General features: G+C 37.5%; 4 protein-coding genes across 5 annotated transcripts; 2 read left to right on the top strand and 2 right to left on the bottom strand.

Annotated features, from left to right (window-relative positions):
• Nucleotides 1-665: 665 nt before the first annotated feature.
• Nucleotides 666-5,674, bottom strand: LOC140036752 (uncharacterized). The gene is made up of 12 exons (XM_072079307.1): nucleotides 5,266-5,674; nucleotides 5,001-5,110; nucleotides 4,801-4,873; nucleotides 4,050-4,185; nucleotides 3,815-3,952; nucleotides 2,997-3,136; nucleotides 2,538-2,585; nucleotides 2,152-2,262; nucleotides 1,871-2,052; nucleotides 1,673-1,794; nucleotides 1,045-1,121; nucleotides 666-931 (listed from the first exon to the last, which is right to left on the bottom strand). Exons 1-12 carry the CDS (start codon nucleotides 5,476-5,478, stop codon nucleotides 821-823), a joined length of 1,461 nt encoding a protein of 486 aa, XP_071935408.1. The 5' UTR covers nucleotides 5,479-5,674; the 3' UTR covers nucleotides 666-820.
• Nucleotides 5,675-6,295: 621 nt separating this feature from the next.
• LOC140036751 (purple acid phosphatase 2-like) lies at nucleotides 6,296-9,200 on the bottom strand. Its single transcript, XM_072079306.1, has 8 exons — nucleotides 8,873-9,200; nucleotides 8,511-8,711; nucleotides 8,287-8,398; nucleotides 7,867-8,096; nucleotides 7,435-7,573; nucleotides 6,941-7,161; nucleotides 6,737-6,858; nucleotides 6,296-6,634 (listed from the first exon to the last, which is right to left on the bottom strand). The coding sequence occupies exons 1-8, from the start codon at nucleotides 9,062-9,064 to the stop codon at nucleotides 6,436-6,438; spliced, it is 1,416 nt and encodes a 471-aa protein (XP_071935407.1). The 5' UTR covers nucleotides 9,065-9,200; the 3' UTR covers nucleotides 6,296-6,435.
• Nucleotides 9,201-19,245: 10,045 nt separating this feature from the next.
• Nucleotides 19,246-22,004, top strand: LOC140004124 (E3 ubiquitin-protein ligase RSL1-like). 2 transcript variants are annotated; one of them, XM_072079304.1, is made up of 2 exons: nucleotides 19,246-20,111; nucleotides 21,674-22,004. In XM_072079304.1, exons 1-2 carry the CDS (start codon nucleotides 19,414-19,416, stop codon nucleotides 21,846-21,848), a joined length of 873 nt encoding a protein of 290 aa, XP_071935405.1. In that variant the 5' UTR covers nucleotides 19,246-19,413; the 3' UTR covers nucleotides 21,849-22,004. The 2 variants fall into 2 exon arrangements, with proteins under 2 accessions (XP_071935405.1, XP_071935406.1); XM_072079305.1 differs by lacking the exon at nucleotides 21,674-22,004 and adding an exon at nucleotides 21,031-21,313 and having other exon boundaries at nucleotides 19,247-20,111.
• A 2,805-nt stretch (nucleotides 22,005-24,809) lies between these two features.
• Nucleotides 24,810-27,477, top strand: LOC140036750 (cysteine protease RD19A-like). The gene is made up of 4 exons (XM_072079301.1): nucleotides 24,810-25,348; nucleotides 25,614-25,733; nucleotides 26,426-26,672; nucleotides 26,956-27,477. Exons 1-4 carry the CDS (start codon nucleotides 24,872-24,874, stop codon nucleotides 27,228-27,230), a joined length of 1,119 nt encoding a protein of 372 aa, XP_071935402.1. The 5' UTR covers nucleotides 24,810-24,871; the 3' UTR covers nucleotides 27,231-27,477.
• Nucleotides 27,478-27,654: the final 177 nt, after the last annotated feature.

Below are 27,654 nucleotides of genomic sequence, written 5' to 3'. Positions count from 1 at the left end.
ATAATCGCAAAGATTTTGGGTGTCTCGGGCAGTGCACGTTTCGGACATCCATGTTATCAGGAACACATTACCTCGAGGTAAGCTCCACTATCCCTTAGTCTAGGTTTGGTGGTGCTCTTTTGCACGAGGAATGGAATTACAGCCTCGACTCAAAGGGGCGACGAATGGGCCGCATCAAAGGCAAATATTCAAGTTCCATTTCCGTTATCTAGCATACACAGTCATTAGTCATCACTGCGACTTGATTATCTAAAAGTGCCTTTAAACAGCCAATTTGAATTAAGAAAAGCGAAGAACGGTAGGAGGAGGCGCCTTGTGAGAACGTTCAAATTTCATGTCCCTCGATGGATTTGAGCTACCTGCAGTTACCTGTCTCCATTATTTGTTGCCAATCTCCATTATTTAGCGAGAGGTCTGGACCTTGCCATCTCTAGTTTCTTTGAATATCTGTATACCCGCCATTCACGCGGTAGCATTACAAGAAGCAACCGACTCATCATTGGAATATTATCATAGATGGGATAGCTCGAATTATATCAAAGTTTCAGGTAATGCATAATTTCATCTTTAACGTGCAGAAAGCGTCAGTTGGTAGCATCAGCTAGCGTGGAAGCATCATAATTTCGTGTATATGACTTCAAATGCAATTTCCAGAGGCCTTGATATCAAAGAGAGAGAGAGAGAGGTCATTTCTCCATAATCATCATGATGTGTAAGAGGGAGTAAACCTTCCCATGCAAGCAAAAAACAATAATGATGCATTGATCTACAGGAACCCCATCTATCGTATTTCAAATGTCTATTGCTCAGTGAAACTGTTTTAACTTGTTTTTGCTCTCTTCCATACAATAACTGTGCCACCAAAATCAGAAGAAGCCAGTAAGTTCTCCCCGTAGTTCCAAGCAATACCTATAACTGGGTAGCCATGGCCCTGCAGTCAAAGACATCCAGAGGGAGTCATCAGTGATTGGCGTTAAGTACCTGAACAGAATAACAATACATGGGATGGAAACAAAAATAGTTGGGATACCATTTGAAATATACCTGTAGCTTGTTTACACATGTATGCCTTGGCCGAGTTAAGTCATAGAAATAGACGTTTGCATCCTCACTTCCAGCAACTTCAGATGTCAAATTGCATGAAAAACGTAAGCACATTACTGTATGCTGATATGTTCAATATATGTACCAAGCAGCACTTGATATTATACTTATCCAGATATTCTTTAAGCAGTAGAAACACTGAAAGGAAGCAGCTTAACTAATATCTGTTATTTTAACTGAACAGTTCCAAGCTTCAGGCACTAAAACAGGCGAACTTTTTCACCAGATCTCTTGTATAACATGCTTGTCCAGATATTCCTAAATTCACATTAAGAAATAATATACAAAATTGCAAAGATAAAAGGCCATAAAAAGCTGCGAGTCTAATTGTCTATCTCATGCCATCCAAAAACAAAAAAACATAATACAGGAACATCCAGGAAAGCAACAGGCCAACATTGACAGAAATGCAACAACAGTCACCTCTAACAAAAATGAAAAGCTCAACAACTGTGGGAAGTTGATCCAGGCAGGATTTTTACTAGTAATAGCATTGTTCTACTTCATCATTTCAGTAGGTAAGTGATATAATGACTACAAAGGAGTAGATCCAACATTAGCAACAAACCTATATATTCTCCCTTTTCAAGGGAAAGCAGAGGACAGAAAGAGGCACGAATACTATGAAGTCTTGAGGCCAACTTCAACGAGCAGCGAAGAGTCAAGTAACCTTGTGTCTCCGAAGAAACACTACAAAGCAAGAGTATGCTTCCATCAGACAAAAATATAAGATATAAATGATTAGAGAGCTTTGTTCCTGTTCAACCTGTAAAAAGACAAAGTTCCATCACGAGCAAAAGTCAGCAACACCGGTCCTCGTGCAAGCAATGAAAACGTTCTGTATTGTACTGTTGTAATAGGAGATTTGCCCTTACTATTACTTCGTTGACGGTGAGACCGAGATAGAGTACCAATATGAGAATCCATAGTAACCGAGTATATCCATCCCTATGAAGGCATACAATGCAAAATCTTTCAAGAAAAAGTTTCTTTTCTTGCATAGCTGATAACATGATTTGACGAAACACTGAAGAAATATAGGCAAACCTGAGTATCACCACAAAATATGAGCTGGCCAGTGTGGTCGTGGTCCATTGCAGTAACCTCACTATCAAAGATTGATTTACTTATTGTTCTCCCAGTGCTAAAATTAAAAACCTGGAATTTAAATTGAGAGAACAAAACATAATCAAATCATTACAATAATAGTTAAAGGCAAATGCCGTTGTTTATAAACACAGATAAGAGAATAGGCACTTAAGTGCTGGTAATTTTTTTCCCGGTATGGGTTTATTTGTTAAGATTGTCCTATTGTAAGGTACTAATTGTGCGAGCAAGAAGGAAAGCCTTCTCTTGCAACATTCTTAACCAAATTGAGAAAGAGAGAGAGTTGGCAAGAAAAATGAGATGAGTCAAAGGGCAAGCATCAATACAGTAATCTCTTTGTTTGCATTGCCAACAGAAAGAAAGTTATTGTTCACCTGCATGAGAATACAGGAAAAAAAAAAATAGATCAGCAGCTAATTTGACAATGTAATTCAGAACTGCCAAGTAACACAAAGAAAGGGCCAAACTACCATGGATGCTAGTGTGCGGACAATATGTTGTACAGCACAGCATATGAAAGATGTAAAAAGCTAAGATGAAAATATTTTTAAGTCAACATGTTTCCATCTTTTTAATTTAGTTGTCAAAATTTCTGCACGTTTCTATTCTGGAACGCACCAACAGAAACATGAAGATGTCAAGTACATGTATATCATATGTATACATGGTCAAGAAAAGCCAATGATGTTATGTGGTAATAGGTATAAATTATGGGGATAATAGGACAACGCTTTCATGATGGGAATTCCTGGCTTAATTGTTCTGTAGCCGGAATGTTCACTTACAGGATGGAATCGAATGCAAAGCTGGGGAGAGATGCCATAAACCACCCTAATGCAAAGGCCTTGGGAAATATCCCATACTCGGACAGTTTTGTCCATGGATGATGAGGCAATATAGTGATTATTTGCAGAGAAGTCAAAATCTGGAAAAAGATTGAACCGTTAAAAGTCAAGGATGCTATACAAATCGAAACATAAAAGTTACTTCGAGTCTATTTCAATGTCAACATTTGACAGTACCTATTTCTGGCACCAGTTACTCAAGCAATCTACTTCCAAGATAAAATCATTAAGCAACAAAGCAACCTTTCAAACATCAGAATAAACAACATTTATCTGCTTAATTGTTTTAGATTTATCAATCAACTTATGAGCCCTTTATGAATCACAAGTTTAGATTTAGAATATGCTAGGGTACAAGGTATAGAATATTTCTGGAGATATTCTGCAAATTCCATTCTTTATCGACATTTAAGATGACAGTAAGCGCAGTTGAACTTCATGAATTAAGTTACGTCACAAAAATAATGAGCCAAAATGTCACAAAGGGAGAACAAAATCCCTGTCCCTTACAACCCTGCTACTGGGACATACCAACAGCACCAGACTCGTGCAATATTTTCACAGGATGGCATCCACAAAAATGAACCTTGTTCCATTATTCTAAGGTGAAATGTCAAACTGTGGTTAAATTGACCACCTATAGCCCAATCAATCGGCAAAGTATCTTTGGCAGCTTAACTAAACTAGGCTGTTCTACAAATACAATTTGAGAATAAGGGCCAAGGAAAGACAGCAGAATGAGCACTTATAATTCCAACCTGTGACATCTTTCGAATGTCCAATTAATTGCTTGATAACTGAAGGTGGTGTAGAGACACTGCAGACTGTTAAGCTCCCATCAGATGCTCCATATGCAAGTAGGTCAGAACTCATGTGCCCAAACTTTATAACAGTAACTAGGAGGAAAATAGCAGTTCCATTTACTTATGTGAACAACTTGCCCTCTGGGGGCTAAAGGGAACAGTCAACTTCTTGAACTTATGAAATGATTACCCAAGGCCTTGCATTGATCAAAAATGCAATGCATCCCTACAAATGAATACGCAGGTTCAGTCTTTTTATGTGGGAAATCACTATCACTAAGATTCGAGCTGCTACGGCTAAATGCTTGGCTGCCACTCCGCAAAAACTGTAAAAGAAGCAGATAGTCAATGTCCAGTGAGTGTCTTAGTATCTGATTCTGCAAGTGTAACTAGAAAAAGTGAAAAAACAGAAGAGAGGATGGGATCAACCACTGGATAGAAATAGTTGAAAGGGGGATTAAAAAAAGGACTGAGACAGGACAAGGATATACAGGGAATAAACATCATGCCTCAGAGAATCACAAGCAAGATTCGAATATAGCAATGAATAAATGTCAAGGAAAGAAAGCATACGAGTTATCAACTAAACCCGTCATTTCTTATTTATATTCAGTCTCCGTCAGTCCAAAAAGATGTACACATAATAAAGATTAATAGTAGAATAAAAATGATAAAAAAGTGACCAAGAAGAAAGCATGTTAACTATGTGGAGAATTCAATGCAAAAGAATGTGCACGAGGCTTACATATAGGAAAACCAAATTTCCGGTCAGGCAAACTACAGATGTTCGTATCGCGGATTTCAAAATTAGAACCGCAGAATCCAGAAAAAACTTTCTGAGAGCCATAAAACTGGTTCTCAATACATGTATCATGTTAAAAAGGACCATACAATGGTTGGGAGCATAGAATCAAACTAGAGGAGGGAAGCAAGGGACATACCCGACCGGGGCTCCAGCTGTCCACTTCACTTAACTGCCGGGAAAGTGGACCTGGAGATGGCACCCATCGGCCACTGATTTTGCATCAACCAGTAAAGCACCCTGATGTCAGTATTGTATGAAATAGACGAACTCAGAGAAAAAGTAAACTCTAAACCAAAACAATGGAGATGCTTATAACTAACTAAACAAGTCAGATACCTGTTCCCCGGAGTGCTGGAGTGGCTCGGTACGTTTAAACTCTCCCAATTCCTTGGCCTGTTAATGTAATTACGGTACGCAACGTAGCCTTTCCCATTGCATCTCCACTCCTTTCTCATCACGCACAAAAATCACACAGTTATAAAAGAAGAAAAAAAGAAAAAATAAAAGTACTAGTACTCATACCGTACAAGCATTTAATTTTGTTTTGCCTTCAATTTACGAGTGAATCTAAGAATGCGCGGACAAGAGGTGGTAGTAGTACCTTGCGGCGGAGAACACCGGACTGCGCTTTGCGAAAGAGGAGGAGGCGGCGGATTCCGATGTAATTAGGATCGGAGTCGGGGGGAGAAGGTTGAAGCAAACAGCTGAAGAATTCTGGATCTGCAGCGACGTCCTCTTTCTTCTTCGTATTCTTCTCGTTTGGATCTTCGGGTTCGGAGGAGGAATTGTTCTGAACGATAACCTGCCGCTCCATTTCTATTCTAATCTGATAAGCATATGTTCACGTTTAACTACGCGATTTCCAATTTCGCCATCCATCAACCATATCATATGATACAAACGTCTGCCTGATGAATGATTATAGACGAGGACAACAAAAACCTTGTGGTCGTCTCTTCTCCTGCCTCACATTTTGACCAAGACAGGAGCATAGCATTTGTTTGCAGTTCCAGACATGAGTCTTTGCGTGTGTATATATATATACACACATTATATACATATATATATATATATATATATAAACATACACTTTTAGTCTGTGCGTGTGTATGTATTTATATATATATATATATATAATGTGTGTGTATATATATATCTTTACATATATATATATTAACAATGTATACATTTTTATTTTATCGTTGAATATTTTACTAATTATTAATTGAAATACTAATTGGTGCGAGTCATTGAATTTACCACACATGCCATCCAAAATATAATAATAATTTCAGTATTTGTGGAGTTATAGGAAAGGCTACTAAATTACTAATTGGAGTAAGTCGTTGATATTTACTGTACAAGCCATCCAAAATATAATTTTCAGTTATAGAAACGGTGGCAAATATTCAAAATGTTTGTACCTACCTAGTGCAAAATGCAGCGTGAATAATACAGTATTTTAGTCGACCAAGTCTATTAGTAGTAAGTATTTTTCACTAAAATGTCAGGCGACACAGCAGCCGGGAGATGTTTCCCCAATCTCAGTCTCAGTTCGTTTCTACATCCAATTCCATACACGACGACTGCACAAACAAAAGTACACGAAAACAAAAAAGAAGAAAGGGGAATCGTTAACAAATTTAACTTGCGTTGATTCCAAATCCAGTTGTTATTACCGCCCGTTTCAAAATAACCTGGGTAGTTATTGCCATCTAGAAGGGAAGGAACAGAAAAACGGTGGGGAAAGGAACAACAACAATTTCTGCAATCATAGTTTGGCAGTCGTAGAATCATCAACTGGGTGCCAATGTCGGTTATAAAACCACATAGAATCTGCTTCAACAGCGTTTCCATCTTGATTGCGATGCCAAGCGTAGCGGGCGTGTGTACGGTTCTTGATGTCCAAAATGGCATGACCGAAGCTGGCCTCGCGATAAGCCGAGTACTTGGGCTGTGGCTCCGTCATGCTGCAAAATACAAGTAAAAAAAAAAAAACATTTCTATTAGAAGACGGGACTTCCATCCATCAAGGGCAATCAGCCGTTACTGATGTTTCAAGTCAATCTTACTTGGTGGCCAAACCCTCGAGATTTCCTCCGTCACCAATGGTTATGTATACTGGGGCCGAAAGATCACTCACAGGAGAGCAAAGACCATTTACAACGTTGTATGCAACGTTTGATATGCGTTCCTGTGAACAGTGAATCGTCGGCAGTCAGTCAGCCGCATAAAGTCGCGCAACTAATTGGCAGAGGGTTAAAAAGTTCACGTACCGATCGTTCATAAGCATGAACATGACCGGCAAATACAAGATCAACTTTGTACATCACAAACCATGGCTCGTACATAACTCGCATGGTTTCTCCTTCCATGTAGTGATAATTGTAGCTGTTGTACCATGGCGAATGCATTAGAACGATCAGCCATGGTGTCTCACTCCTGTTGACTTTTAGAAACTCTCCCTCAAGCCATGTGTACTGGGGAGTATATTTACCTTCACAAGGTTGAAATGGGAAAGGAAAAGCCAGTTATGATACGCAAGAGAGCATGGTAGTGTTCCCTCCATAAATGGCTAGAAACAGAAGCAAGTGGCTCGTTTTTGGTTGAGCACATTATACTTGGTCAAAATTTTTGCCATCTGGTGTTGAAACCACCACAGAGTCCCAATTAACCAGCAAGTCTACCATGCTGGTGCAATCGGAGCAAATTGTTCTATTTGAAGCAACATATAAACCTTAAAATTTTTTCACTGCAATAATGAGCTTACCATAAGCTGAGTATGAAGCCAAAACAATGATATATGCAGGACCCCTCTTGATTGAGTACCAAAATGGAGCAGTACTATTTGATGCTTTATAAGGAACATGATACCTGTGAGTGAAAGGCTTGAAAGGTTTTGTTTCACCCTGCAGGTAAATGATTGCCATTTTGTTATGACTTGTTTTGATAAGAGGAACATTTCCCGAGGTGAGAAATAAATGCAACAGCTGAAATACAACTATCAGCTGAAATTTGAGTTCATAAAACAGCAGAGCTGATGAATTAATGCCGTTCAGGATTGATTAAGGATCAAGAATGAGCAAAGCAAAAACAATCACCAGAATAACAAATCCCTGTCTGGGCAAGATATCCTCTCAAGATTTTGAGGACGATATGATGGCAGCAGGAAGGGGAACAAATAATTTAGAATGACACTCACAATTTCTGGGGCAAAATCTATCTCGTGATTTCCTGCAGTCCAAATCCATGGTTGATAAGCAACACTTCTCTCCACAAACCTTCCCCATGTATCCCATCTCACATTGTCATGATTAGGATAGCGATCGGCATATGAGAGATCTCCAACAAATAGTACCGCTTGTCCTTTGCTTGGATTTGATTCGTAATGCGTTAGTGTACTGTTTGAGTCAAAACTCTGTCCAAGATCCCCTGAAATGAAGCGTCTCAATAATTCATAAATTCCCCATCCAGATAACTATTCAATTGGGTTGGCCAAATAGTACTAAACATACTGCATTGCATTTATGATGTAATCTAAAAGCAAAGTAGTTGTTTTAAGTTAACACAATATACAGGCTTATCAGGAGAAATTTTTTTTTTTTTTTTTTTTTTTGAGTACCTATGAGACCAAAAGTATAAGGCACATCAGGGCCAACTTTTGGAGGGGTGACGAACCAGAAGGTCCGGCTCGTGTGATCAATTCCCACCTCGTAGTAGTACTTTGTGTCATGCTGCCATCAAAAGAAAAGAGCATTAACCAATTATATAGTAGTATTTAAAAACAAAATGAAACACGGCCTGTACCCAGAAAAACAAAATGACAAGAAACGAAAGAAAATTTACCTGCAAATGTTTAATGGTAGCATGATGAATATAGCCAGAGGTGTAATTAAAGTACTTGTATTTAGTCACCGTTCCCTTAGCCTTGAGTTTTTCTGTAGCGTTGTCACTCCAGTACAGAACTGTATCTGAACCACGTTCATCCACTGTAACCCAGGACACAATCACCGCCTTTCCCTCAAGATCTCCTTGAGTGATATGTACCTATAAAATGATTCACCTTAACATCAATAAACACATAAACGGTTGAATTTCAATACATCCAAATTCAGTTGCTTTAAACTCTTCTTCTTCTTCTTATTTTTGTTTCCAAAATCGGATAATGTAAACCAAGGGAAAAAAATAGAGGAGGAGTAAGGAGGGACCTGCTGAGGCTCATTATAGCCGGGAGGGACACGAAAGACATCAGCGTGAAGAGGCATATCGATGGCTTTCCGATCGACCCTCACAAAACTGCTAGTGATTCCTCCACTACAAAAATTTGGGGCATTAAGGATCAAGGCCACAACTGCAAGAACGAAAGAGAAAGAGGAAAATCTCGTCCTTGTCACGCCCATATTGCCCCCGCCTGCACCAAGAACCTCAGCTCCCTCTCGGCCTAAACCAGCCGTATGTATGTAAGTATGTACGCGTCGGAACTGAGCTTGGTTTTATATAACTGGTGGCCGGCTATTTGAGGAAGTAGAAGAAGAATATTACTCTAAAATGACGGGGGAGTAAAGGAATATTCAAGAGTTTATACGACGTGGGTGAGTTTCAAATTTTCATTGGTCAACAGTATTCGTTCCATTCTTTCTATTCTGGGGTCAACAAAGAATTGGGTGTCAACTAGAAACAGATAAGCAAGAAATCAATTCGAAATCAAAGTAATTATCCCTGGGAGTTGACTTGTAAGTTGCAAGTAATGAAGCGTATTAGTATAAATAAAAGAAGGAAAGAAATTCATGCATCGACAACGACAAAAAGCGCACCGTTTCTGACCACGGTACCGTAAGCGTAAACGGCGCCGGAGGACCATAAGCGCATCATTTTTATACTACTGGCTCTACGTGACGTTTCAGCTCTGTGGGGTCCTCTAACTTTTAAGCATTGACTTTCAAAGTTTTCTTGTCCAAATCAAACCGGGCACATAATTTCACACTCATAAGCATGAATCTAGGAAGCCATGCATTGATCATGAAAAATCTAGGATAGATTATCCGCATGAATTTTGTCCGAATTTCGTTTTGGAGTTATATGTTTCAACCATGTTTGGATTGTTGTTCTTTACTGAAAATTTTTTAAGTTTTTCGTAAATACATTTTCCAATCAACTTCTTATATCGCATGTGTCAAATCACTATAGTAAATATTTTTTACAAAAATTTCGAAAAATAGCAATTCAAACGAGATAGTAACATTAAAAAAACCATGTCCCTGACACAACCATTTTATATAGTATATTTTTTTACAAAAATTTCAATCCAAATGGACTCAGATTGGATTTGACAATCATTTTATTGTCAATGTTTACTACCTTACTTCCATAATAATAGTTTGATAACTATATTAAATGTTTAATAATTTGTGACTTGAGTGCTTCTTATATTATGTTTGTTCAATAGAATAATTTCATCTAATTTGAATACATTGATATTGCTTAATTTATATACAAAATTGTAATTAAAAAAAAGTATCGTTAAGTTGTTGTATTATTGGATTAATGCAGTAATGCTTACTCACCTTGTCACGTACACGCATCCTATATCAAACATACTACGCGCTACCTGTTCTCTCACAGACACGCAGTTTTAATTCTTTCAAAACTATTATGTTCATACATTGTTCCTTTATTAATTCGTATAGAATATTTTTTTCCATTCTGTACCACACAAAAGCACACACACACTTGCACAATCTCTCTATTCTCTCACGCAGAAAAAACAAACGTTATTAGTAATTGATCGTCTATTAGTATGAAAAGTAACATTTAAAATATTAATGGAATGTGAAATATAAATTATATGATTATTGAATAATATACCATACATGAAAAGAAAGTATTCCAATTCAAGGCTCATCTTTAACTGATTATCAAACAATGTGGATTCACCTAAATGATTTCAACGTTTGGTTTTTCAATTTTTAGTTTCAGACTTCCCTTTAAGTTTTATAAAGGCGCCGGTCCTACGTGTTTTCCGTTCCTATGTCCAAAATGGTAGACGTCTGGTACAATTGTGTCTTCACCAAAAAATTCCTCTTCCAATCTTGTCGTTTCGGAAAAAGAAAAAAAGGTTGGTGAGGTTAAAACCAGAGTGAGTGAGCGTTCCTTAGTGTTTAGTAAATGCTCCCATATTCCCTCTCCCTGTGTCCCACATCGTTTGTTGGATGTGTGCGTGAGTACCACTTAAGTTCCATGGGTGCAACCAAGAGTCAGCAATTGCCTTTTGGTTGTATCTTGTGGGGTAAATTTACGGTTGAGGGTAGAGCTCCATCCGGCCCATTCCACTTCCCTTCAAAAAGGTAAACAATGGGTGTGTTTAGCTAGTAATTATTTACTAAAAAATTATTTGTTTACATCACAAAAACATTTTTTTCAATACACATTTTTTTAATGACATTTTTATCTCACATATAATATATCATAAAAGTGCTACAGTAATTATTTCAAATAATCTCCTATCCAAACACACTCACTCAGTATATCAGTAGCCCATCTCTCCTCTATTTATTTTTCTTCTACGTGTTTATCTATTTTGTTTTTGTTCAATAGCCCGTTGAGGACTTCTCACCGACTATGAGATTCTCCTTGGAGTCAAGGGTTAACATTGTACATAGGCTTTAGTTTTACTAATTAAGGAAAAAATTTATAGAAATAAAATGCTTGTGATTTGCAATCGACTTTAGCATAATGTGTTGTCATAAGTTCTAACCTCTTGTAGATTTGCAATTAAATGGAAGGTTAAAACTATAAATGAATAAGTGTGTTTGGATAGTAAATTTTTTGAAATAATTGTTTTTGAAAAAAATGCTGTAACACATATTTTATATAATATATGTGAGATAAAAAGATGATTGTAAAATATGTTAATGGTGAAAATACAATGATTCATAGGTAAAATTAGCAAAAGATAAATCATGGAAACATAAAGTAGTTAGTTAGCATAACACTACTGTATTGATGCCACACTACTATTACCTTGAGGTGAATTAGCCAAGGGAAAAGATTGGCTGGCATTGAAAAGCATATTACCCCCAAAAAAAAAAAAAGGTTGGATTCGAATCTCAAGCGAAGAAATAATTGGTTATTGGGATGGGAACGTACGTAGTCCCTGGGAGGACCTCAAAAGTTGCCGGCTTTTGAGGTTTCTTCTGGGATTAGGTTTATATATTTAACTTTCGTAAAAAAAAAGTCATTTCTTAAGAATAGGTCAAGAGGTAAATTCCTGCAAGGGTAGTTATACTGGGTTTCGTGGGGGGTCGTCACTTCTTAGTAGCAGCGGGTCTACTGGCTTGCCCTTGTGGGGTTGTCATCCCACATCGGTTCTTGGGGGGGTTTGGGGTTGGGTTTATAAGTCCGTGGGAGGACCACAAAAGTTGCCGGCTTTTGAGGTTTTTTCTGGGATTAGGTTTATGTATCTAACTTTCGAAAAAAAAAAAAAGGATGGGAAGTACGTAGATTCTACCAAAAGAAAAAGAAAAAGTAAAATATAGGTTGATTCGGGCATAAAGATAGTCCGCACAACTAGTTGGAGAAAAGGACAGAGAAGATCAGAACGGGCCATTATTGGCCGATAAAGTGGAAAAGTGCACCCTTCTTCCATCATTATTTTTTTTAAAAAAGAAGTCATATCCAGCGCCTTGAATTCACAACTGATATCAATTATCAGAATCCACTTATCGAGAAAAACAACTAAATCAAGCTAAACTAATTAAATCAAGATTTATCAGGACAAAGCAGCCCAAAAAAAAAAAAACTATCGCTTGGGATTTGGAATTCAACATCATTTCAATGAAAAATGCAATTTTTTTAGAGAATGATTATTCGCCGCATCATGAAATCTGGAAGAGACTTCTAGCCAAAAGTAGAAAGGAAGAAAACGAACAAAATACAACTTGCACGGAGAGAGAGTAATTGGTTTTAGTTCTCCTCTCCCATCGCTTCGAAGTTTTTCTTATGGACCTATAATAATTAGTAATTATAGTCACCCAAAGTCAATGCAAAAACCTTGAATCGAAAAGGCACCGGCAATGGTCCAGAATAAGCCGCACCAACCAACCATAGGACTCACTTTTTGCAACCCATATTCTGTGATCTATTTTCCCCGTTTGACTGTAAAAGTCAGCATATTGGAAAGGAAATTTTAAAATTCTTTACAAGTTTTCGTGGTGCATTCATGATTCTGTAATGCCAGTCCCTTTTTTTTTTTTTTAATCTTTAGGCGAAAAAAAAAAAAAAAACTATGTTGTGGGACGTGGCTCATGTTCCTTAAAAGTGTTCCGACCACAATAAAACGCTAGTTGATGATACGACATGGTAAATCGGGAATAACGCAACATGTGTATCAAATGGCCTATAATCAGTTTGGGATACAACAATGAATTTACTGTTGCACCAGAATAAAATATGGGTCCGCATTTAAACTGGGGAAAATTTTTGACTAAAAGGGTAATTCAAGTTGTAACAACCTAAGAAATAAGCTTTTTAACAACGTAAGGTTCTATTTTCACGAAGAACGAATTTGTCGAAAGAATTACTAAGACACGGGAAGTTCAATAACACTGCTGATCATGATTAATGATAGTCAGTCTAATTCCAGTTGGAGCCATTTCTAATATTACAGTGGTTACTACGGATGAGCTGAGAGAAGATGGGCAATTCTGTCAAATGGGGACGTTGAGCAATGCTAATAAACATGCAAGCAAGGCAAAATGCAATCGCAGCGACCAAGTGGTCCGGGAAGGGTTTTTAAGGTCTTTTCTGCTACGAGGTTTAGGGGCAAGCAAAATGTAAAATGGTCAAATTAACATTTGAATCTTATGCCTAATAGTTGAAAAAATAAACTCAAAATGGGAAAAAATTAGCGTATTTGACTCAAATATTTTGAGAAAATAAACTCAAAATGGAAAAAAGGGAAAACAGAAGATTAGCGTGTTTGACTCAAATATTTTGAGAAAATAAACTCAAAATGGAAACATATCTGACGCAAAACAACTAAAACCAAAGATGTAATATGGAAAACCAAAGATGCAAGGCACTTATGTCATCAACTGTCTCATTTTCTCGTAAAAAAGTCATGTATTCAAATTCTATTGTTAATACGAGAATTATATTGATAGATGATCTGTAAGAGTCTTTGTAAGTGATCTATGGTGGTGATTGGAGCCAAGACCATCCAAAATATTCTGACCTGTGACGGTGATCGAAATCGAACCTATTCAAAAAGTTTTCTAAAATAAAAAGACTGGCTGTAGTAACTAGATAGGATCCCAATTGTAACTGTAAACCACTAGTTTAATCAGCTTTCACAGCGTAATTTATCTTTGATTGAGGTGCAAAAGATTGTAAGCGTGGATTTGATGATATATGGTTGATTTCCAAAATGGCGGGACCAAAGCTGGACCACCAGGAAGCCCCCAGTGACCTGGCCGTGGCTCATCACATTGGGAAGGAGGCAATGTGTGTGCTGTAATGATTTCGTGTATTTCAACAAAATGTAAATTTATTTATTCAGAATGTTTGTAAATTAATTTGGGCACAAATGAAAATATGTATACAATACTTTCTTGTAAACCCCAAATAATGGAGTACATTTTATGATCTGATCCGTACAATCTTTAGCATGGACCGTTCATTAGCGGCTCTAAATGATGGATAATGTAGAAATTCATCGTAGTAGTACTCCATTTCTTAAGCATTAATTAGTGACAGATACAAGTCATTATTCTGGGCTCAAACTAGAGGTGTCAAAATGGGTGACTTGGACGGGTTTGGATTGGGTAAAATGGGTAATGGGTATAAGTGAGTCAACTCATTTATACCCATTTAATTAGATGGGTATAAATAAGTAAGTCAAAAAATGAATTGGGTAACCCAATTACCCATTTATAACCCATTTATTTTAACTTTTTGTAAATTCATTTAAATTCATTTTTGCAAACTAAGTTATCAATTTATACCACTCTTTATACCCATCATTAGTTTTAAATATTTATTTATAATGTTCAATAAACTTAATTACCAAATTTTTTTCATTTATACTCTATGTCACAAAATTACCTATTATTTAATAATTGAATAATAAGAATATAAAAATTTGAACTAAGTACTATAAAAATTAATATAAAAACTTAATCCAAAAATTTTGAACCCCTAATATTTTTTTCATATATAAATTTAAAATTTCATTTTAGAAAGATAAGAAAATAGGCTAAAATTTATCCTAAATTAGTAATGCTGAAAAATGAGCAAGTTAACAAACTAAGAGAAAATAAAATAATAAGATAAAACCAACAAATAATAATAATAATAATAATAAGAATAATAATAATAATAATAATGAAACAAAAGTAGTTAACATCATGACAAAATGAAAATTTAAAAAAAAAATGGGGTGGGGGAAAAGAAGAGACTTGGGGGGGGAAGAGAATTCTAAATGGGTTAATTGGGTTTGATAGGTTACCCAATAATACCCATTTATTAAATGGGTATTATTGGGTAACACATTTATACCCATATACAAAAATTTAAGATACTCATACCCATCTATTCATGGGTGGATATGGATAAATTTAATTAAGTTGGTTGATTTGCCACCTCTAGCTCAAACTAGCCTTTCCATAATTCCTCAGTCACCAATATAAATATCGAGAGGAGCAGACTGGTTCCTGACTGGATTGCAGTCTTTGCTGACGACGTCGTAACGAATATCACCGTTCCAGTTACTTGGACTAATAAGGGGCAGTTGCTCTCCTTTTCGTTTTCGGGCTTCAGGCCCTCAATTAGGCCGCCGTCGATACTGACAGGACCGGGAAATGCGGATCCGGGGCTGGAACAGTGTGTAACACCATTTGCACATGGTATAACATCATCTGTATAAAGTGTAACAATAGAACAATAGCGAGTAACACTAGAACAATATTTTTATGGGTCTCATACGACGTGAAAATCAAATTACAAGCAGTGATACGAGCCGCACAAATTTTTTTAGCCTAATCATGACAGTGAACCTTCTGGATTCCAGCCCCTCCTCCGGGAAATGCAAAACCAACCCGCTGTTCTTTGTGAAGCATGGTTCGTACATTTGTCGCGTACTTTGACTGCTTTCTCCTTCCATAAAATGAGTTTTTAGCTATTGCTAAAGGTTGGGTCTGGCTCCTGTGTCCATTTTTAAAGAATTTTTGTATAAAAACATATTATAACAATTTAATGTGTAAAAAATAAAAAAAGTACTTAAAATATGTGTTTTCAGAAAACGTTAAAATTTTTTAATAGAATAATGCACTCCAAACAAGGCCTTAAGGGTGGGACTACGGCACTAAAGGCTGAAAGCACAGCTTGATTTTCACTAGTCATTGCTTGCCAAAGCGGTATTCAAATTATATTTATACCACACAGGTATTTGAAAATTAGATTTAACATCCCTATCATTGCCACGTATGATAAATGGATATCACACGAATCAATCTCAAATGTTTTTGGTATGTCGGTCGAGCTAATCAATTTTATTTTTCTAAAAGGAATTGTGTTTATCCAGTGGGAACAATTTACATGAAGCACTTTGCATCACATCAGGTTAAGCAATAAATAAGGAAGAAGTGGGATGAGAGATATTTTATACCAGAATTTGATTATTTATTAGCACCTTTTAAGTTTTGAGCAATTCATCCTTTATCTATCTTCCACGAGAAGCTTCACGGTTTTGCCTGGATCGTTCCAGGTGCGATGAATAGTTGAAAAGAAATGCGTCATGAAGAGAGGCGAAATTGGAAAAGTCCTTAGATTAGCTTTATTCGGTTACTGGTTTTTGAATAGATTATTTGGGATAAATTTTCGAAAAAAAAAAGATATTGTAATACTTTATTATGATATGATGTATATGAAATAAAAATATTTGTTGAAAAATGTATTGATGATATAAATAAATAAAAAATATGCAAATAAACTACAATCCAATAATGTTCGCTCTTAAGGTGTTGATCTGGAGTAAATGGATTAAGTAATTGCCCTTGGCCTAATGTCTACTCTTAAAGTTTATGGTGTTCATTTGCCGCTATGCTCTAATTGAAATCAAAATTTGTGTATACATGGTTCTGATATTCTAAAAGTCAAAATTGATATAATAGGTTTTTTTTTTTTGTAAATTTGTTTGATGTAGTAGTTACAATGCCAAGCGTGTCTGCTAAGAGCTGCATTTGATAAAATTGATATCTGAATTCTGAATTCATTAAATTATTCAATTGTTAAGTATTAAATCTAATACATTTGAGTGTATATCACATTCGGTTATAAGTGAATAGTTTATCACTTATTTTTGGGAGTAAATTTTGTCTAGGAAATTCTATGCTACTTAATTACTTCAGATGTTCAATTTTTGGTTATCAAACGCGCGGAACATATTAAGATTTAAATCCATTAAATTTAAGTGCTAAATTAGATTATTAAACAGGGCCTAAGTTACTCTCAACTTCCAGAGCCTTTTTTTTTTTTTTTTTTTTGAAGTTGATTAAACTTGAAATGCATATATAGGTCAGGTTCTTGCCAACACCTCCTCTTTAGTAGAAGCGATCTGTTTGGATGAATTTGGCCCAAAAAATCTTGGACAAATCATTATTGTAGCGCTGTATACAGCATTAACTAACTGGAACGGGGATGCGAAACTGCGATCTATGGTATACCCAAACGGGGCCTAGTTTTATTCTTACGTGAATGGATCCACATTGGAATTTCGTGGACAATCAAAAGAGAAGTGCAAATGGGACTCTGGAGCCCAACCAAATCCGTGTAACATGGTCAGATTTATAATTTGTAAGGCCAATAAAAAAAAAATCAAAATTTAAAGCTAGCCAATTGTTGGTTAAAAAAAAAGGGTTTAAAGCACATGGTGAATTTTTTCCCAGTAATGGAACACGTAAACTCCACCATTCCGAAGTACCAAACAATTGTTCGTAACCATTAATATTTAATATTGAAGCCCTATTCGCTCAAGATAGATATTTACTGGCGTTTATTCTAGGACCATCTTATATTTAACTTCTACTCTTTTTTTTTTTTAAAAAAATATATATATATATATATATATATATATATATATATATATATATATATATATATATATATATATATATATATATATATATAGGTGAGGTTTTAATTCTTGCCAAGAAACATGACAAGCACCATTCCAACTGAGCAGTAAATGGGCGACGGCTCACAAGTTAACAAGAAAGATATAGTAAATGGAACCCTCAGCCGAGAAAGGGATTGGAAGGGGGGATGGAAATGCATCAAAATCAAATTCATGCGATGAATCTTCGTAGCAATTTCGGTGCAATTATTGATGACTGGGAGGGTAAATTCGAAAGGAAGTACAGGCGTTTTGAGTTTGCAGTAAAAGGAAATTCAATATCACATTCACCTGTCCACAAGAAATAAATGACCACATGACCTGGGGCTGGGATGGAAGTTTGGGCGGGGAACTGGCTCTCAAAGTCTTTAATTGAGTCCTTCATAAGGAAAGAAATGCGTGGGAAAACTCTTGAGCCGTGTGCTCCTCTAATTTGCGTAACAATTTCCAGTCTCCCATTCCATACGAAGCGCATGATTGGTTTGGTAGGTGCTTTTACCGTTCCACACTCAATAGTATATTTTTCCCCCTCCGGTACCTATTTCACGGAAATTGTATTGCATTGTAACCTCGTGTCCTTGGGCAGACGTTGGCTTATGGGGAATTAATCTTCTTTGTAATGCACCGGCAACTTCTTCGATGTCACCACCAAAAACTACTTTATCTAGTACTATCTCTTTTTTTGCCTATGTACTGTGATTTTTTTTCCTTACAATAGAAGCAAATAAAACTGAAAACGTGACAGACAAAAGAGAAGAAAAGAAATATGTATGTATCTTGTAAAAACGAGAGAAAACCCAGTCTACTACTAAGTTATAGCGATTTTAACAACAACAAACGACATTTTGATTTTATTTGCGGCCAGTTTTTGTTTTTGTGCTCTGTACAGATCACTTCACCCTGAAAAAAAAATAAATTTTGGTTTGTTTGGATTGCCTTGATTTCAAATAAAATAATTTGTTTCATAAATTTTAATCACCTTTTTATCTCAAATACATCACGTCACAAAAAGAATTCGTAACACCGACCCGCAGTTGACTCCATTTGGTAATCACTTTGGTCAGCTGCTGTTCCTGGTTGTATGGTGAGGATTTCTCTTGGATGATATTTGATCTTTGTATTAAAAAAGAAAGTCCAATGTCACTCTCAATTCTGCATCCTAATGAAGGACAGCTGTCAAAAAAAAATTTGCAGAAAAAATTTTGGATGCTATAACCCATATTTACTACTGCTGACTAAGCAACTAAGCAGATGCTATCGTTGCCAGAAAAAGAAAAAAAAAAAAAGACTAAGCAACTAAATCTCTTTTTCTCAAAAAGATATACTTACTATTAAACACTGCTCGAAAGAATAATTATTAAACACTGCAAGAATTAATTAAAAAAGATAACCTCAGCAAGAATTAATAATAAAAAAAGAATTTTGCAAACGCCGCTTGCATAAATTAGTCCCAACTCCAATGTGAGATACAAAAACCCAAAATTCGCAGTAGAACTCTGCAACTGAGAATTTCGACCAGCCTCTTCGCTCTGATCACATGCCTTCTACTAGTATTATTCAAACAAACCTTAATTGACGCGAATGGGGAACAATTTGGCAACCCCGGCGAGGCCCCTGCAATCTCAAGACCCAACCAACGAAGATGAACCACCACCACCACTGCCACCCCAGCAGCTGCCCCTCTCACGACTACCACAACCACCGCCTCAACTACCACAAGAAAACCAACCTTCCACCTGCGAAATTTGCATCGAACCCATAATTTCACCAACCCAATTATTCAAAAGCCCAAACAATGACAAATGCGGGCCCCACCCATTCTGCAAGGACTGCATGATCAGGTACATCCAAGCGAAGCTGGACGACAACGTTTCCAAAATCGCCTGCCCAGCTTTGAATTGCTCCCAGTTCCTCGATCCTCAAGCTTGCCGGACCCTCGTGGGCCCCCAACTGTTTGTGAAATGGTGCGACTCGCTCTGCGAGTCGGCGGTGATGGGTTTTCCGAGGAGTTTTTGTCCCAACAGGAATTGCTCGGCGTTGATCGTGAACGAGTGCGGCGGGACTGTGAAGAAGGCCACGTGTCCCTGTTGCAAGCGGCTCTTTTGCTTCCAGTGCAAGCTTCCGTGGCACGCTGGTTTTAGGTGTGAGGAGAGTGGGGAATTCAGGGATAGGAATGACCGTGCATTTGGGGTTCTTGTGGAGCAGAAGAATTGGATGAGGTGTCCTCAGTGTCAGCATTTTGTTGAGCTCATTGAAGGTTGTCAGATTGTTAAATGCAGGTACAATTTTTTTTTTAAACACTATTTCTTTTTTTCTTTTTTTAAATGAAGGATGATAATATGGTCAATTGCACAAAAGAGAGCAATTTTTAAGATTAATTGGCCGTAGCAATTAGTCTTGATTAGTAATTGTTACTTCTAATAGAGATGGTGGTGGAGGCTGGTATTTTGTGGACGATAGAAGGCTGTCTGTGTTTGGGAATATAAGGTGAGGGAAAACAGAACAAAAAAGAAAAATTTGTATCAGCAGGGTAGGAGAGGAAGTGTATGGAATTTAATTGGGAGTTGAGCGTATGAAAGGGCTATGGATGGCTAGTCTTTCAGGATTTTGTCATGGAAGGGTAATAAATTACTGCAACAGGGTATTACTGGATTTTGTTCTACAGCATGGCAATAGGTTGAGCTTTCAGCTTTGCTGAACCTTCCAGCTAAGACAAGGGATGCTGGGGGAGTAGGAAAGAAGGGGGAGAATTTAGTTGATTCCAAACCAAAACAAAGTTCAGTTTGTTTCCTGCCGTGTGAACAAGTTATCATAGATGTCTGTCATGCTCGTTCTGTCTTATTGACATTTACTCAGTTTGTATGGTCTACTTGGTGGCTAAAGACAAGGGGGAAATCACATTAAATGCAACCAGAAAAAAAAAGGGAAAGCGTATTAAATGCAAAAAATAGAGCTTTGCAAGCTTTGTATAACCAGCTAGATTGGCAATCCTCACATTTGAATCTTTGTTGTATCTATCCTCTTCAGTGAGATGACTGGAAGTAACTGATTAAAAGCAATTTAGATTTCTGTTAAGAAACTGGTTTAGATGCTGATGCCATCACCTAAAGGCCAGATAATGGTGAAAGTTAAAGTTAGCTAGGTAACCCAATGATGTAGATGAGATCTAATTGCATATATGCTACTTTTTGCATGTAGATGTGCTACTACATTTTGCTACAGGTGTGGAGGGAAGGTCAATCGACATTGGTGCGATTGTCAGAGACCTCGTAGGGCCTGCATATGCTTCTTTTTGATTCTCTTTTTCCTCTTAACTTTCTGGCCATTTATGTTTCTGATCATTGATACCATAAGAGATTGTACATAGGCTAAAAGGAATTTGATTGTATAGTAAAGTTTAGGGATAAGGATACTTCAAATATTTCTGTACTTGGTAAGTTTCTTCATCCTGCCATCTTGATATGAGAAGTTACTTCGTATACTGGATTGCCAAGTTTAACGATGATCCGAGAATGTGTAAAGAGGCCTAACAAGTCAGTTTGTGGGCTCAGCTATGCGAACTTTCCTCAAGTTCCTTGGTTACATGTTAACCTAATTTTCACTGCGATTGCACGGTTCCATTTGATTCTGATTAACATAAGTCAATTAGTATCTTATCTTGAGAGGGAAATAGCAAAGAGGGACCGGGGAGAGGGTACTCCACTAGCATGGGACCAACATTACAGCTTAGGTAGACTCATGCTTTACCTTTAATTGCTGAATAGATGAAGAAAAGGGTAGAACAAGGATTTGAATGATGGGATCTGATTTTTTTCCGTCTGCTCTTTGATGTTGTATGTAGATGCCTTGCCTCTTTTTGCTACAAGTGTGGAAGACAGGTCTATCAGCATTGGTGTACTTGCGACAGTACTTCTATGTGCTGCGTATGGTTCCTTCGAATTTTCACAGTTCTTATTGGTGTTTTCGGAGTCCTTTTCCTGTTTTGGAATACAGAAAGTCGCAAACATAATGTATAGTCTTCTAACACATCCCCCTACTCCAATTTAGAGCTGGTATAGAGAACGTTGTCAGGCTAAATTATCCTTCTCAAACGAACATCTACATGTACATGGACATGGCTAAGTTTTGCCTTTGACAATTCAAATATGGGGACTTTGGCAGCAGTTTCATTAGTGAGATTGGCCTTTGTGTATGATTATTTCACTTAACTCTCTCCTGGTATTGAAGTGTTAGATCAGAATTTTGCTTCGTTGCTACTTCCTTTTCTGCTGCTTTCTCGTCCTACAGGTCTATCAATAGCCTAGAGTTTCATAGACTGTGTCATCAGGACATCAAAAAAACCTCTTCCCTTTACAGGTTATGATTACAGGTGTGCAAGGGTGCGATGTATACTTGTGCTTCTTTACAGCAAATTACAAGGAGCATATTTGGCTTGGTTTACTTTTTATTGACCTAAAAAAAAAAAAAGAAAAGGTTTAGTGTGATTAGCATGCTATCATGCTCAGGGATTTTGACCTATAAATTTATAGGTGTTAAATGCAGGTACGTGAATGGGTAAAGGTTTACGTTGAAATCACTAATTTCGGTTCGAAACAAGATATTTTCATGGACTTGTAATAACATCCAAAGCCCATCGGGTTTGAAGAAGAAGAACGGTACCCAAATCCAAATCCTAATTGATATCCATAGGTAATGCACTATTAAATATCATAAATTTGAAAGCTAAAAATATGCACAGACATGGAATTTAAACGGAAGGGAAATCTGATTTAATCACCAAATTTGCAAGTGGCAAAATTATGGTTGGAGAATGGTGCAACATGCAAGAAAGATTTATTAATTCAATGCATAAAGTGGTATCAGCCAGGTCTATTTTATTTCTATAGAGTCCAAATGAGATTCTATTCAAGCCCACAAGTCTCTCACGATGTTTGGGTTTGGGTGTGACACTCCGAGCCCAAATTCACAAAAATAGGATGCCCCGCTGGTATACCCAGCCATATAGTAGGTTTTTTGGTACCAGGTTCAGCGTGAATAGCACCTCATAATGATTAGATGATTGATATGTAATACTCCAACCTTAAGCGTGATTAGCATTACTTCCTCATATAGATACGCAGGCATGGGCTGTCGCTTCCGAGGTTACCAGTATAAGAATAGGCGGTAGAGTGACAAGTGCCATGATTCCTCGTAGCCATTAACTACGGCTTAAACAGGGGTTCATTCAGACGTGCTTAGATCTAGTAACGGGTAACCCAGGATAAATAGATCGACAAGCTCCAGACTTAGTAATGAGCAACAAATGCATAGGCCCTTTACCTTTTTTTCTTTCTTTTGGAGGAGGAGTAGAAGAAGAAGAAGAAGATTGGCACGACAACTAGTTATTATTAGAATATAAAAATCACGTTTAACTGTGTGACAGACTGTCTGTGTCAGTCATCTTAATCTTACCATTAGAGACAACAACTAAGTCTCTGTGCCGCTGCTTTATTCTTAATCTTATGATTCTTGTCGCTAAGAGAAATTCTTTATACCATATTCCAAACAACCTGGGAACTAAATGAGACTAATCCACCATGAGGTTCTCTCAACTTTCACGGTCCCACCTCACCGGAAAGGCTCGACCACCCAAACCAGCTCCTTTTTGCTGGCGCGCGTTCGACGATTTGTTCTTTGAGTCTGATAGAAGTTATGTCTACGATCTGAAGTAGTGCTCGTGAATTGCGGCCTATGAAGCCACTTTCTGGCTCTCCTAGTAACTAAAATAGCTGTCACCACGTCATGTGGCAGAGTTAGAACGTAATTAACAGGAAATGTTGGTACGTAGAAGATGGTAACATCGTTTTTGCCAGGCAACACATAAACAGGCGTAAATGCATCCGCTGGCAGAAATGGAAGCAAAAGCATCAATTTAGGTAGGAACACCGGAATTTTTTTTTTTTTTTTAAAAAAAATTGTCCATTAATTTCCGCTAAACGGATAGAGTCCATCAACTATCGTACTATATGAAAATTTTAAAATCGAAAGAATAACTGGTCTTCACATGCACTAGCCAGTTATAATAAGGAACAGCCTAATAGACTACGTGGAACTTACTTATAGTTAATCAACTATGACTTATCTTAATGAAGGTCACTCAAACCCCATTTGTTATTGTTCAATAAGAGAGGTTTAGATAACTGGTTCAATTTGTTATTGTTCAATTTGTTATTGTTCAATAAGAGAAGTTTTTTGTTGGGTCGAAGCAACTACTAAGCATGTCTAGTAATTGGTCTAGAATCAATCGGAAAGTTCTTTGACATCAATTCACAGGATCACATCAATTTTCATTAAATACCCAACAAATTCGAGTTGATTTGATCTTCCAACAATTCGTAAAAGTATTTTCAAACCTTGCTCTTGTTGCAATTTTTTTTTCTTCTCATTCAGAGCTAGTAAAAGCTCAATTCTTTTCCTACTATCAAAAATTGAATGCATCCTATCCAAAAAAGAGAGTTTTAACACCTTTCCAAAGAAAAAAAAGGGAATTTTAAGGACCAAACAAAGAAAAGAAAAGGAGTGAAAGTTGAAAGGGTCATCTTACGAGACGTAGTTAGTCAACTGTAGTGGATTGTGAAATTTTTAAAGTTTAAATTAGGGAATTGTGGACATTGAAAAATTTGGGGCTAAAATGAAATTTGAGAATAGTCAAAGGGTGTAAAGTGAAATTAACCTATCCTTTTAGCCAAACCTTCTTAGGACTTAGGAGTGCACCTTCGTCTTCTGTCCTATCCGCAACCGGAATACCCCGCTGGCCCCACAGGTAAAAAGGCCCTCAACCAACCCAAAAACAAAAAACCAAAGGAGGAAGCAACTACCGCTCCTCACACAAATCCAAATTCGCCACGCGTCCCATGATCATTGGTTACACGTTAACCTCCACGCCCAAGCAACCTCCACAATCGACTGGTAGATACTCATAATCTACCTGTCTCTATAGGCCGACATCTATATATAAAAAGGCGGAGGATTCGCTCGCAGAAAGCTCGAGGCATCGACAATGGCACCTCTTTCCTCTCTCCCATTATTTCTCTCTGTTTTCTTTTTAGCTGTAGCGACGGCGTCGTCCGCCATTTTTGAAGAACGTGATGACGTCGTCAGTAACGATAATCCTTTGATCCGTCAGGTAGTCGGCGACAATGATCATCTGCTCACCGCCGACCACCACTTCTCCTTATTCAAGAAGAAGTTCGGGAAATCGTACGCCTCCAAAGAGGAGCACGATTACAGGTTTGCTGTTTTCAAGGCTAACATGCGCCGAGCTTTGCGCCACCAGAAGCTCGATCCTTCCGCCGTCCACGGTGTCACCAAGTTCTCTGATTTGACTCCAGCTGAGTTCCGCCGAAACTTTCTCGGCTTGCGCCCAAGGCTTAAGTTTCCGGCTCATGCTAACAAAGCTCCCATCCTTCCGACCGATAATTTACCTACAGATTTCGATTGGAGAGAGCACGGCGCAGTCACGCCGGTGAAGAATCAGGTAGAGTTTCTACTTTCTCGCGGCTTTGAACTGTAAAATCATCAATGTGCTAATTAATTATTGGATTAGGGTTTCAAGACGTTGATAGTTGATTTTCTGATATTTACTTTTGCTCCTAATGTATTGTTTCTGGTAAATTTGTACTATTACTATAGTTGTACGTTGAAATCTGACTGGTTTTTCTTGTACTCTGTCGCTGCGCCGTTGGGTATTTTAAACTAATGATGATTCTGATGGATATTTGTTGATGACTGTAAAAAACCAGGGTTCATGTGGGTCCTGCTGGTCGTTTAGTGCGACAGGAGCTCTGGAAGGTGCAAATTTCCTGGCAACAGGGAAGCTTGTGAGCCTCAGTGAGCAACAGCTTGTGGATTGTGACCATGAGGTTCGTCTGTTCTCTTTAGAATCAAATCCCGCCTCTGCTCTTTATACTTCAAAAAAATATGTTGTAGGTTGGTTGGTAAGTTTAACTGTTTTCAAGAAGCAAAGCTATAACTCTATTCTGTTTGATTGATACATACGTTAGTGGCTTTATGCTTGCTTCTTGGGGTTTTGCTTAAGTAGCTGTACGTATAGTTTCTCCTGAAAGATATTTTAATCGAAATAAGATTCTGTATTCTGATCTGATTGAACACATTGTCCCATTGGTTTGAGGTGTTGCTGTAGATATTAGCTGAAAGAATCATTCAAATCTCTATTTCCTCGGTAAAGATCTTGGAGTAAAGTTATTATTTGGATTAATTTGGAATGCTTACAATTTGTAAATATGGGAAAGAAACGACAGAATCCTTTCTCTATAAACAAATCACATGCACGATTCAACGTATATGTCCTCGACAAAGTCCATCTCTTTCACACATCTGCAACCCCACCCCACCAAAAAGAACTATTTTCTTTAAGCAAAACAAGGAGATAGAGAATGCAACATAAATAACGTGCAATATTATAAAAAACAGCTGCTTGATTGTTTGATGTGTGTTGCTCAATTACAATATTGTGAAGAAATAACATCCAAGGAATACAATATTGCCTTCTTAATATCTTAGCTTGGTGTCATACATGTTTCCTTGTCTGTAGTGTGATCCTGAAGAACCAGACTCGTGTGATTCCGGGTGCAATGGTGGACTGATGAACAGTGCCTTCGAATACACTCTAAAAGCTGGTGGACTAATGCGAGAACAGGACTATCCCTACTCTGGTTCAGATCGTGGAACCTGCAATTTTAACAAAACTAAGATTGCAGCTAAGGTTGCCAACTTCAGTGTTGTTTCCCTTGATGAAGAACAAATTGCAGCAAATCTCGTCAAAAATGGTCCTCTTGCAGGTATTAGGCTCTTCAATTTGATCCCTTAATAGTTTAGTTATTCAGTAGTTTCTCCACCTGTTGCAGCCACTATACCTCCCTCTCTAAGCTAAGACATTAAATGATGCTCAGCTCACAGTATAAAATTTACTTTTCTCGTCTCTATGCGCTCCTTATCTCTCTTTCTCAGCACAAACGTTTTGCAGCAAAAAATGTTGATTTTCATTTCAATTTTGGAGCTTTGATTTGCTAAATGATCTCATAGACAACATAAGTTTGACAATTCTACTTCTCTTGTATGCAGTGGCTATTAATGCAGTTTTCATGCAGACATATATTGGGGGTGTTTCATGCCCATACATATGTTCTAAAAGACTAGATCACGGTGTATTATTGGTAGGCTATGGTTCATCAGGGTATGCTCCAATCCGGATGAAAGAGAAGCCATACTGGATCATTAAGAATTCCTGGGGAGAACATTGGGGGGAAAATGGTTACTACAAGATCTGCCGAGGGCACAACATTTGTGGGGTGGACTCCATGGTATCAACCGTTGCAGCAGTTCATACAAGCACTTAAAAAGAGTGGCTGTGGTGATGACGTGATTGACATCATCTCTGTATATAGTAGGAGTATGGACTGCATGAAGCTGCTCCCTGTCCGTTGATTGTTATGCCTAGTAGTTAAGGGGCCATAAGTTCACTGGCAACATTGCTTGAAAAACGGAACTTTTTCCTTCTATATTAAGTTCTGTAATCCTCGTGAAGCATAAAACTCAGCAAAATATGCGTTTAACTAATGAATTATTAATTGTTGCTCTCATAAATATGCTTTACTTCTAACGCGCAGCTATCTTTCGGATGAACACTTGATTTTTCAGATGACTGAGGGATCAGCCTAACGGCCAGTGAAGGCTCTTAAATTCTTCCCCGCTCTCAGTTTGAATGTGTGTGTGTGAAAAAAATGCGTGAGCAAGGATACGGAGGTTATAGGAACAATGAAT

Source organism: Coffea arabica, chromosome 2e (genome assembly GCF_036785885.1).
Source record: "Coffea arabica cultivar ET-39 chromosome 2e, Coffea Arabica ET-39 HiFi, whole genome shotgun sequence".
Classification (NCBI taxonomy): Eukaryota; Viridiplantae; Streptophyta; class Magnoliopsida; order Gentianales; family Rubiaceae; genus Coffea; species Coffea arabica.
This window is presented reverse-complemented; position numbering and strand designations above follow the sequence as displayed.

Coding starts and splice junctions, on each gene's coding strand:
- LOC140036752 (XM_072079307.1), bottom strand. CDS start 5,478: ATGGAGCGGCAGGTTATCGTTCAGAACAATTCCTCCTCCGAACCCGAA. Junction 2,263..2,537: donor ATGCAAACAAAGAGATTACT/GTATTGATGCTT, acceptor TTTAAATTCCAG/GTTTTTAATTTTAGCACTGG. Junction 1,122..1,672: donor TGAAAAGGGAGAATATATAG/GTTTGTTGCTAA, acceptor TGACATCTGAAG/TTGCTGGAAGTGAGGATGCA.
- LOC140036751 (XM_072079306.1), bottom strand. CDS start 9,064: ATGGGCGTGACAAGGACGAGATTTTCCTCTTTCTCTTTCGTTCTTGCA. Junction 8,399..8,510: donor CTACCATTAAACATTTGCAG/GTAAATTTTCTT, acceptor TTTTGATGGCAG/CATGACACAAAGTACTACTA. Junction 8,097..8,286: donor TTATACTTTTGGTCTCATAG/GTACTCAAAAAA, acceptor GCTTCATTTCAG/GGGATCTTGGACAGAGTTTT.
- LOC140004124 (XM_072079304.1), top strand. CDS start 19,414: ATGGGGAACAATTTGGCAACCCCGGCGAGGCCCCTGCAATCTCAAGAC. Junction 20,112..21,673: donor TGTCAGATTGTTAAATGCAG/GTACAATTTTTT, acceptor TGTTGTATGTAG/ATGCCTTGCCTCTTTTTGCT.
- LOC140036750 (XM_072079301.1), top strand. CDS start 24,872: ATGGCACCTCTTTCCTCTCTCCCATTATTTCTCTCTGTTTTCTTTTTA. Junction 25,734..26,425: donor TTGTGGATTGTGACCATGAG/GTTCGTCTGTTC, acceptor CCTTGTCTGTAG/TGTGATCCTGAAGAACCAGA. Junction 26,673..26,955: donor CAAAAATGGTCCTCTTGCAG/GTATTAGGCTCT, acceptor TCTTGTATGCAG/TGGCTATTAATGCAGTTTTC.